Raw genomic sequence first — 12,165 nt, forward strand, 5'->3', positions numbered from 1 at the left:
TTGACAGAGTTTGGCATGAAGGACTATTTCATAAATTAGAGACTATTCTTCCAAAATCATACACAGACATAATTAAATCGTACTTAACTGATAGATATTTCAGAATCAAGCAAGATGATGCTTATTCTGAACTTAAAGAAATAAAAGCCGGAGTCCCCCAGGGTAGCGTATTGGGCCCGGTCCTATATCTCCTTTATACATGTGATCTACCAGAATTCGATAACTACTGTTTAGCTACTTTTGCCGACGACACCGCCATATTAGCAGTAGGTAAAGATAACGTAGAAACAGCCAATAAACTACAAAATGCGATAAGCAAATTCCAAAAATGGACTAAGACGTGGAAGATTACATTGAATGAAAGCAAATCAGTACATGTTGATTTCACTAATAAAAAAATTCTGTACGCACCAATAAAAATTAATGGACAAGACATTCCGTATGCCAACACAGCCAAATACCTGGGCTTAACCCTAGACACGAAGCTTCGCTGGAAAGCCCATGTAAAGAAAAAGAAGGAAGAATTAAATATTAAATATAAAAAATTGTACTGGCTACTGGGAAGATACTCAGGGTTGTCAACGTATAACAAGATGCTAATCTACAAACAAGTTATAAAACCAGTATGGACGTATGGTATCCAACTGTGGGGATGTACAAAAAAGACAAACTTGAAAATAATACAAACTTTTCAAAACAAAGTATTAAGGGGCATAGTTAACGCACCCTGGTACATCCGTAATGACGATATCCACAAGGATCTACGAATGGAGCCCGTCGACAAAGAAATCCGAAAACACGCAGAAAGTCATGAAAAAAGACTTCTTCTCCACGAAAATATTGAGGCCATCCAGCTCCTGGACAACTCAAACCAGAAAAGAAGACTGAAGGGGACCAAACCTCACGAGTTGGTGTAGTGTGCGACAAAGCTAATAGCGGAGCATTGCGCGACTAGTGTGCAAGCAACGTGTTGGTGTAGTGCGTGATAAAGTGAAAAGCAGAGCTTTGTGTGATAGTGCGCAATCAAAAAGTGCGCCAGTAATAATAAAGACAACTAAGAAGACATCAAAGGGTGACTCTTAGATATTAAGTAGTTAGTAAGATAGGATAGATAAAAAGTTACTCATTGGTCAAAGACCAGATTGTAGCACTTAGCAAATAATAAAAAAAAAATAAATAAAAATTGTTCCTGGTTCAATTTCCTATCTAAATGTAACTTTTAAAAGTCAAAGATACTTTTTTTTACAAAAATATATTCAAAAGAAAAAGCACAAAGAAACCCAAAAGAAAGAAATTTTGTTTTTGTCCCATAACTTTTGTCCACGGGGATAGAGATATAGACATTGCTTCATAGAAAAAAAACTTACATAATTTCTCTTTAAAATGATGTTTGGTAGAGGTCATTACGATTTACAGTTTTCGAAATATGATTTTTTAAAGTTCGCCACTCACAGCAATTTTGGGAAATTTTCCTTGTTATTTCGCAAATATTATTCTGTAACTTCTTTCTACGTAACTTTAGGCATATGCAATGGTACATGTAAGAGGAATAGAAATCAATTACTTTTAAAATGTTCTACTGTATAATGTTGTACGACTTCTTTTAAAGAGGTTATCTTTTTCAAGACTTTATACTTTTAACGAGTTTTTATATTTTTTACGATTATTTTTTAAATTTCCCATTATAATTTTTTTTTCTACATTTAGGTATATATTATATAATAAAAAAGAAAGCTTATTCTGTTTACTTTAAAATGGTGTATTGTAAAAAATTCTAGGATTATTTTTGAATAAGGTATGCTTTTTCAAAATGTGATAAGTACTTGCAACGATTTTTGATTTTAGGATTATTTTTTAAATTCCTCAGTATAACTTTTTTATGTGATTATATGTTATGATTGAATCTTATTTTTTACATATAGGTAATACTTTGGATCCACTTGAATTCGCCGGGAAAACTTCAAAATATGGATAAATTCTAATATTTACTGCCAAAGCTCCTGCACCACAAGTTTTGCTTGAAAAAATAGCATATAAATGTACCAAAGGATGTACAAAAAACTGCGGTTGTAAGAAGATAGGAATTGGTTGGTCAATATTCTGCAAAGGGTGCATGTGCATGGGTACTAATTGTGGGAACTCTAAGATAAATGAGGTGTCAGAGGAAGATACTGAAGCTAATGCTAACGAAGAGATGGACTTTGATTTTGAACATTTTTTAAATGTCAACGTTTAAATAATTTTAACTAAAGTGATGTTTTCTACGATTAATGTTGATGTAATTTTTGTAAGAGAAATAATTTTAAATAATACAGGTAAAAAAATATCAAAGAATCACTCAGTTTCCATTACATGTTTAAATATATATGATACTCCATTTTAAAGAACAAAAAGTAAGCCCTCTTTATTGAGCAATAATATAGTATATTCGTGTACCAGAAAAAAAAGTTATAATGAGAAATTTAAAAAATAATCTTAAAAAATGTAAAAAATAATATTTTTTTAAATTAGGTATTATGTAATATATAATATATTATTATATTATATATAGGTACTATATGAAATAAGCCAGATGGTCATAACAAAGAGACTAAGTTAGTTAGGTCATCTTGCGAGAATGGCTATCGGAAGGTGGGCAAATGACACGCTGCTGAGAGGGGAAGGAAAGAGGAGAAGAGGACGACCCAGGAAAAAGTGGCTAGAAGCATGTAAGGAAGACCTACAAACAATCGGGATATCAAATTGGAGAACTGCGGCCATGGACAGGAGAAAATGGAGAAAAACCGTGGAGAAATTCCAAGCCATGGGCCTTTAAGGCCTGTTGAGCTGCATTATATATATTGTATATATATAAACTATATATAATATAATATATAATAATATTATTTTATTTTTATATTATATTATAAAAAATTGTTAAAAGTATAAAACCTTGGAAAACCATAATCTCTTTAAAAAAGTCGTACAACGTCATACAGTAGACTATTTTAAAGGTATTTGATATCTATTACTATTACGTGTACCATTGCATATACCTAAAGTTACGTAGAAAAAAGTTACAGAACAATTTTTGAGAAATAACAAGGAAAATTGCCCAAAAGTGCTGCGAGTGGCGAACTTTGAAAAATTATATTTCGAAAACTATAAATCCTAGTTACCTCTACTAAACAACATTTTAAAGAAGAAATATGTAGGTTTTTTTTCTGTAAAGCAATGTCTATACCTATATCCTCGTGGACAAAAGTTGTGGGACAAAAAACAAAATTTCTTTCTTTTGGGTTTCTTTGTGCTTTTTCTTTTGAATATATTTTTCTAAAAGAAAGTATCATTGACTTTAAAAAGTAATATTTAGATAGGAAATTTAACCAGGAACAATTTTTATGTAGACATGTTTGTAGCAAAAGTGCATAGAACTCACCCTAATGTAACCTGTGCCCAGGGACTAATTCACCCATTTCTCAAAAACGCACCCCTTTAAATGGTAGCACTCCGCGGTTTTTTCATACATAGATGTCCATTGACCATATGAAATAATAAAACCCCGTTAACGTTGTAGTTCCTTTTAGCTATCTTATTTTGAATATAATCAATAGCCTAATATGTTTACATGTATTTTATTTCAATTTAGACATATAATATACCTAAAAGCACCTACATTATTTTATTTTTGGAGTTTGAACTCTTGACAAAAACGCATCCATAGAAAAAGTAGGTACAGTCTACAACACGGGAGAAAATGACATAGTTCTGCCTCGCTTGGTTTGCGGCACTCGCCTCGTGCTTAGGCTCGTGCCAACAGACTTCTGGGCTCGTGAGAAATATGTCTATTTTCTCACTTGTTGTACAATATGCTATTTAATCGGTTACAATGAACGTTTAATATATCACTCGTATCGAACTTTCATTCTAACATATTTCTGTAAATAATATTATTGTATACCCCTGAGAGTAAGTGAAATTTTGCTCAAGATAAATATTATCTTCGGTACGGTCCTGTTACTTATTATTTCCAAACTCTGTATAAAATGGTAGAGCGAAAGAACATTATCGTGTTCTCTCCAAACCAACTAAACCAAGATGCAACTAGCAAATATTTTAATTATTGCTTTGGTCTGCCTAACAGCGGTAAGAAATTGCTTAGTATTGTTATTGTGTTAAAATATTTTATATTCTTAGTAATTATTCTAGTCACTATGTTTAAATTTAGTCCAAGTTACGTATTATTCCAACATCCAATGATATTGAAATATTATTCTTTTGGATAATTGTTTGCTGCTAGACTTTTTTTAATTTGGAACCAGAACATTTTTTTCTCTCGTTGGATAGTTGATGTAGGTAATGGATATAAAGGCACCGGTTTAATACTATACTTTTTTATTAACTTTTTTATTAAGTTTTTTTTGTCTTAAATGCTTATTATTATTGATGTTTATTTGTTAATTTTATCGTGTTTTTCCATTCTTATCGTCTTACTCTTGGTAAGTACCTACCTACTCTTCTATACTTTGTCATTTTACTTATGTCATTCCATTACGATTTTCGGGCACTTTTGTTTTTGGGTTCATATTTTGTCTTCTTGTTGACTGTTTAAACCCCAGTTCATGAGAAATTAGTTGGTATTATAAGAAGGAAATAGGTAAATACATACATTTCCTGTCTGTAGAGCTTTAGGTACCTGTTAAAATTGATACATTTTTTCAATGTTCTCAGTTAAAGCTTTGTGTTCTAAATACCAACAATTATTCTCCTTGGAGTATGTCTTATTCATTTTCAGAGTGTGGATGTTTACAATACTTTTTACTTAGTCAGTCGTTCATCATCATCATTCTCTTTGCGTTATCCATACGCGGGGTCGGCTTCCCTAATTGCATTTTTCCACACAATTCTATCTTGGGTCATATCAATGTTAATCCCATTTACCAACATGTCCTGCCTTATCGTCTCCCCCCAGGTCTCCTTTGGACTTCCTCTCCTACTCCTTACAGGAATCTGCACTTCAGCTATTCTTCATATTGGGTGATTAACGTCTCGACGTTGAACATGACCAAACCATCTTAACCTATGCTCTCTCATATTGGCATCAGTTGGTGCCACACCTAGACTTCCCCTAATATACTCATTTCTAATTTTATCCTTCTTTGTCACTCCACTTATCCATCTAAGCATTCTTATTTCCGCCACATGCATTCGTTGTTCCTCATTCTTTTTTATTGGCCAACATTTAGTTCCGTACATCATAGCCGGTCTTATGGCTGTTTTATAGAATTTTCCCTTCAGCTTCATTGGAATTTTTCTGTTACACAACACAACACTCGCTTCTTTCCACTTCATCCATGCAGCCCTAATTCTACTGCATGCATTTCCATCTATTTCTCCATTACTCTGTAATACCGATCCTAGGTACTTAAAACTATTCCTTTTCACAATCATTTCACCATCCAAAGGTACCATTTTATTTGTAGTAACTCCATCTTTAAATGAACATTCCAAATACTCTCTTTTTGTCCTACTAAGTTTTAAGCCTTTATCCTCCAGAGCTTGTCTCCACTGTTTCAGTTTTTGTTCTAAGTCTCGTTCACTATTTCCTATTAACACTACATCATCAGCATACATTAGGCACCATGGAATGCTACCGTGTAGTTTCGCTGTTATCTGGTCCAAAACTAATGAGAATAAATAAGGAATAAGCCCCAAGCCTTGTATTGGTGCAATCCTTCTTTCACCTGAAATTTATTAGTCTCTCCCACACCTGTCCTAACACTAGTCGTTACTCCCTCACACATATCTCTCACAATCTCTACATATTCGCCAGGGACTCCTTTCTTATTGAGTGCCCACCACAGAATCTCTCGAGAAATTATATCAGATGCATTCTCAAGATCAATGAATACCATATGAGCGTTGGTCTGTTTCTGTTCCTGTATTTTTCTATCAGTTGTGTTACAATGAAAATTGCATCTGTTGTTGATCTGCCCTGCATAAACCAAATTGATTATTATCGGATATTTCGGTTTCTTCACGTATCCGTCTATCAATTACTCTCACCTATATTTTCATGATGTGGCTAAGTAGTTTTATAGCCCTGTAGTTTGTACATTGTTGTATGTCTCCCTTGTTTTTGTAGACAGGTACTAATATACTGCTTCTCCATTCGTCTGGCATTTGTCCAACTTCCATAATTCTATTAAATAGACCTGCCAGCCAACTTATTCCTGTCTCTCCCAATACTCTCCATACTTCCCCAGGAATGTTATCTGGTCCGACTGCTTTTCCTTTCTTTATTTTTTGGAGCGCTTGAGCCACTTCCTCGTTTGTTATTCTGGTAACCATTGCTGTTACTGTCTCCGTTAACTCCACAGGCTGTCTGTCAAATTTTTCATTTAATAAACTGTTCACTTAGTCAGTTGTTATAGTGTCTTTATTGAATTTGTCTTCCGATTTCTAAAAATTGTTACTAATTCCTTATTGGACGTTCTGATGATGAGAAATAGAATGTTACTTTAATCACTACCCTGTTCTAAATAATAGTCACTACCCTATTCTAAGCACAAACAATAATTATTCTCCTTGTAATATGTCCTATTCATTTTCAGAGTATGGATGTTTACAATACTTTTCACTTAGTCGTTATAGTGATTTTGTCGTTATAATCGTTATAGTGTCTTTTGTCTTCCGATCTCCAAAAATTGTTGTTACGTCCTTATTGGACGTCCTGATGATGAGAAAGAGAATGCTACTTTAATCTCTTAAGGCCGGTATACATGAAGCTAAAGCTAGTAATAAAGCAAGTAAACTGGCCTGGTTACTTTCCACAATTTACTTGCCTTTTGTAAAAGTTTACTTGACTCATATTTTACTTTTCTTGCCTTAAAATATGACTTAAGTAAGCGTCCAGTGTCCTCCTCTTCGGAATGAAAAACTGGTTGCTTACAAAAGATGCCATAAAACGATTAGAGTCGTTGGTAAAGTGGTGTTACCTACGTATGTTGAGGGTCTCATATGTACACCATACATCTTACATAACGATTCGGCAGAGGATAAGAAAAGACAAAGAAATTCTTATCGCCGTAAAGAACAGAACATTTTTGCTGACTTCGGCCACATTATGCGTAATAATAAATACTGACTTCTACAGTTGACTCTACAAGGCCAGATTGTAGGAAAGAGATGTGCTGGACGTGTCGTATACCTATCCTGGCTGGTTAAACTTAGGAAGCAGACAGGTCTAACTTCAACTGATCTATTTCAGACTACTGTGAATAGAGTAAGACGGGCCAGTATGGTCGCCAACATCTCTAGAAGATAGGCACCTTTAGAAGAAGAAGCGTTTATTTTAGGCAAGTAGCTTGTGGCAAGTAACCTGCCCAATTTACTTGCTTCTTTATTGGCTTCATCTATAGCGGCGTTTAGCGATAAATGAGTATAACTATTAATAGTCCTGTAGCCAGGGGGGCTACAACGGCCTCCTTTATTCAGATGGACTTACCCAAGTTTTTTTATGTATTTTGGCCCGTAGAACACGAATTTTTTGGGTAACAGTTGATCCAGATGTCGATAAGATTGTAATTAACAAAGAACTTGAGGAATTACATAACAGCGATTTCTCGCCAAACAACACTTTTTTGTATTTTTTGGGTCATTCTAAGCAAAAAATGTTCTGAAAAGTTTTCTCGTAGGATGATAATTTTCGAGATAAACGCGGTTGAACTTAAAAAAAATCGAAAAATTGCAATTTTTGAACCCGAATAACTTTGGATTAAAAATGAAAATAGCAATTCTGCTTACCGCATTTTAAAGTTCGAGTCAAATTGTATAGGTTTTAAGTATATGCATTGTTAAAAATTTATTTTTTTTATTGTTAAACAAAGCTATAAACACATAGTGTTTGAGTGATGTTTTCAGTAGTAATTGCACAAGAGCTCTAAAATTATTGAATTTTCCCGAGTGACACTTTGACAGTTTTAATTTCACGAACCGAAGGCGAGTGAAATTATGCCAAATTATCACGAGGGCAAAAATTCTATATTAATTTTAGAGATCGAGTGCAATTTGTTGCGATTATTTCATGAATAAAACTGTTTAAAACCAAAATTTTATTGTAATTTATTTAAGTAAGTACAAATTAGTACAATTAAACACACAGTTGTTATAAATATTTGACGGTTGAAAGTCATTACTTTTATAATTTTTAAAACATTAATTGTCATTAATGTCACTGAATGTATTTTTTCATAGCAACGAAGGGCATTTGACGTAATATACTTGACGACGGGAAATTATCAAAAATTATCAGTAATAATTGCATAAGAGCTCTAAAATTATTGAATTTTTCCCGAGTGACACTTTGACAGTTTTAATTTCACGACCCGAAGGGGAGTGAAATTATGTCAAAGTGTCACGAGGGCAAAAATTCGATATTCATTTTAGAGATCGAGTGCAATTTGTTGCTATTATTTCATGAATAAAACTGTTCAAAACCAAAATTTAATTGTAATTTATTTATGTAAGTACAAATTAGTACAATTAAACACACAGTTGTTATATATATTTGACGGTTGAAAGTCATCATTTTTATAATTTTTAAACCATTAATTGTCATTAATGTCACTGAATGTATTTTTTCGTAGCAACCAAGGGCATCTGACGTAATATACTTGACGACGGGACATTATCAAAAATTATCGGGTATAATATCACAAGAGAGTGAGAATAAATTGAAAATAATGCGACAATTTTTCAAAAATTTGTTGTCTGGCAAAGGCTATTGCCCAATGACAACAAATTTGAGTAAAAATGAAGCAATATTTTTTTATTTATTCTTAATATCGTGTGATATTCGTAATAATATTTTTTAATACGTATATTATGGACATTTTCTTAAATGTTACAGTTGTCAAAACAAGGAAACTGGTTGCCATTAAACAGAATCAATCTACTTAAAAAATTCTATCGGTAATTTTGTACAGTAGATAATTCTCAGTATAATTTTAATCTGATTGGAAAAAATTAAACACGTGATGAAATATCTTACTATACGATTGGAAGTTAAAATCATCAAAAAATAATCAGTTTAATTTTTATTTCTGTAGCTTTCTATTAGTCAGAATCTCCTATGAATGAAATAATATGGTATAATATCACAAGAAAGTGAGAATAAATTGAAAATACTGCTACAGTTTTTCGAAAATTTGTTGTCTGGGAATAGACACGAGAGCCGGCAGGGCTCGAGTAGCTATTGCCCAATGACAACAAATTTGAGTAAAAATGAAGCATTATTTTCTTATTTATTCTTACTGTCCTCTGATATTTTTAAGATTATTTTTTAATGCGTATATTATGGATATTTTCTTAAATGTGACAGTTGTCAAAACTAGGAAACTGGTTGCCATTAAACAAACACAATCTACTTAATAAAATTATATCGGTAATTTTCTACAGTAGATAATTCTCAGTGTAATTTTAATCTGATTGGACAGAATTAAACACGTGATCAAATATCTTACAATACGATTTGAAGTTAAAATCATTAAAAAATAATCAGTTTAATTTTTATTTCTGTAGCTTTCTATTGGTCAGAATCTCCTATGAATGAAATAATCAATGATCTCGCATTTAAAATCGAACGAGTTGGTAGAGTAGATACAAGTGCAAACGAAGCAATTTCTACGTAGCATGCGTTAAAACGCATGTATTGTCCACGGGAAACACTAAGTGTTTATAGCTTTGTTTAACAATAAAAAAATAAATTGTTAGCAATGCATATAATCAAAACCGATAAAATGTGACTTGAACTTTCAAATACGGTAAGCAGAATTACTATTTTCTTTTTTAATAAAAAGATATTCAGGTTCAAGAATTGCAATTTTTCGATTTTTTTTATGTTTAACCACGTTTTTCTCGAAAATTATGCATCCTCTGAAAAAACTTGTAAGAACATTTTTTGCTTAGAATGACCCAAAAAATACAAAAAATGTTTTGTTTTGCGAGAAATCGCTGTTATGTAATTCCTCAAGTTCTTTGTTTATAACAATCTTATCGACATCCGGATCAACTGTTACCTAAAAAATTCGAGTTCTACAGGTCAAAATACATAAAAAAAACTTGGGTAAGTCCATCTGAATAAAGGAGGCCGTTGTACCCCCCTGGCGATAGGACTATAACTGCATCTTCAAATGAATACCCTAGATATTTTTTGTTCTCCTCAAGTTAAGATGCTTTTAACTATTTATAATGGGAAATAAGCCACAATATTATTAAAAAATGATTTTTATTTGGAGAGAATAAAAAATAGGAAATTAATTAAAATCGAGAAACTTAAAACCATAGGAAATAAATTCAACATTTCAACAACATTCAAAACAACCAACACATTGAGATCTATTATATCTAAAACTAAACCTAACAATGAACAAGAAAGGACAAAGAATTGTATTTATAACATACCTTGTGAATGCGAACAGTTTTATTTAGGTGAAACATCAAGACCATTAAACGTTATAAAAAGTGAACATCAATCTTATATTAAAAATAGAGAATTTGATAGATCTCAAATATGTCAACACGCATGGGATAATGAACATAGAGTTCAGTGGAGAGATTCAACTATAGTCCTGAAAGAAACAGATAGTAAAAAGAGAAAAATCAAAGAAGCGGCTCTAATTATGCTAAACGAAACCAATTGTGTCGCAAATTCCTCGGTGGAATACAGTAGGATGTGGATACCCATACTGAAAGAGGAAGTCAATAGAAAGAAAATACCACAATTAGTAAGTCAATAGTCGAGTTAGTACATATTTTATATTTTAGTATTACTTATATATCCATGTATTATAGATATTATTTATAATTTAAACAAAATTATAGTAAAATCAGAATTTGGTATTAATTTTGAGAGTAAATTAAATGGAAGACCAAATACTTACGATGTCGGGATAGTATCACGAGGTTTTTCCTGGTTTTCCCTCGTGATTTACTATGAGATCTCTAACACGAGAATTTTAATGTCATCGTTGAATGTGGTTGTCTTTTTAAAGACAGATCACATGCTATGATTTTTTTGTGACGTATATTCTTGAGTTGGGGTTGATTTCATGTAATCGAATGAACTCTCTTTCAGTAAAGTCGTCCCAGGAACGCAACTCATAAATATTGGCAATATCATTTTAAAGTCTTCTACTTTAAAATGTATCATATGTATCTGAATTGCCGATATAAATGAGTCAAATTAAATAAATTATAAGAGGAATTTTTTTTACTAAGCACCAACATTTTTGTTTATGTTAGTAGTATTTTGTATTTTGACAACGGCACCCGATTTGGGCGTCGAAACATTAATAAAAATAATTTTTTAATAATATTGTGGCTTATTTCCCATTATAAATAGTTAAAGTTGTAAAAATGCCACAAGAAAATAGCTTCAGAACAACATTAAGATGCTTTTCTCACACGTTATCTAAACAGTTTGATTTTAGTCTGTTTCCATTCTATTTTGATATTATCCAAATTTTTACGGTTAAGTAACTTATTTGCTATGTTTTTTGCATGCTCTATGTTAGTTAATCTAGCATTAATATACCATATATTTTTCAACAGTACACCGCCAATACTGAAAGGGGAAGATTATCTGAACTGGTTAAGGAATGTCAAAAAGAATCTGGTTCAACCGTTAATGAAATCGAAATCATTAGAAATAATGGAGTTATAACCCCTGATACTGGCAAGCAAGCTCTTTGTGTTAATCGTAAATTTGGTGTACTGGATCAGAATGGAGACGTTATTCCTGATCAGTTCAATCAACACATTGAAGTTTTGAGTGGTGGCAACAGTGATGCTCGGAAAGAATTTAAAGACAATTGTAGCAAAACTGAAGGAGAAAATCCCGAAGCTAAAGCTATCAAATTTGTTAAATGTATGCAAACCGTGTTAGCAAAATATCCTGTTTGATTTGTTTAAAATTTTAAGGAATCCTTACCTGAAAGGTAAGCAATGTACAAATATGTAAAATAATTTGTAATAAATACATGACCAAATATGTTCCTCTTGTTTAATTACTTTCTTGTGTTATATAAAAACATGTAAACATGTATTAAAAACAGTACAAAAGTTGAAAATCTAAGTTCACACAAAAAAATCAGCAAAATCCATGTGTAATCATAATTCGTCCAA

At 32.2% G+C, this 12,165-nt stretch overlaps 1 protein-coding gene across 1 annotated transcript; it reads left to right on the forward strand.

Moving 5' to 3' along the window:
* The first annotated feature begins 3,993 nt into the window (after window positions 1-3,993).
* Window positions 3,994-12,033, forward strand: LOC126879002 (uncharacterized). Its single transcript, XM_050641879.1, has 2 exons — window positions 3,994-4,125; window positions 11,593-12,033. Exons 1-2 carry the CDS (start codon window positions 4,078-4,080, stop codon window positions 11,941-11,943), a joined length of 399 nt encoding a protein of 132 aa, XP_050497836.1. The 5' UTR covers window positions 3,994-4,077; the 3' UTR covers window positions 11,944-12,033.
* The last annotated feature ends 132 nt before the right edge of the window (window positions 12,034-12,165 follow it).

This window comes from Diabrotica virgifera, chromosome 1, assembly GCF_917563875.1.
Source record: "Diabrotica virgifera virgifera chromosome 1, PGI_DIABVI_V3a".
Taxonomy (NCBI): domain Eukaryota; kingdom Metazoa; phylum Arthropoda; class Insecta; order Coleoptera; family Chrysomelidae; genus Diabrotica; species Diabrotica virgifera.

Excerpts from the sequence above, each read along its gene's own strand:
- LOC126879002 (XM_050641879.1), top strand. The coding sequence starts at position 4,078 with ATGCAACTAGCAAATATTTTAATTATTGCTTTGGTCTGCCTAACAGCG. Across the intron at positions 4,126-11,592 it reads CTTTGGTCTGCCTAACAGCG|TACACCGCCAATACTGAAAG; the intron begins GTAAGAAATTGC and ends ATTTTTCAACAG.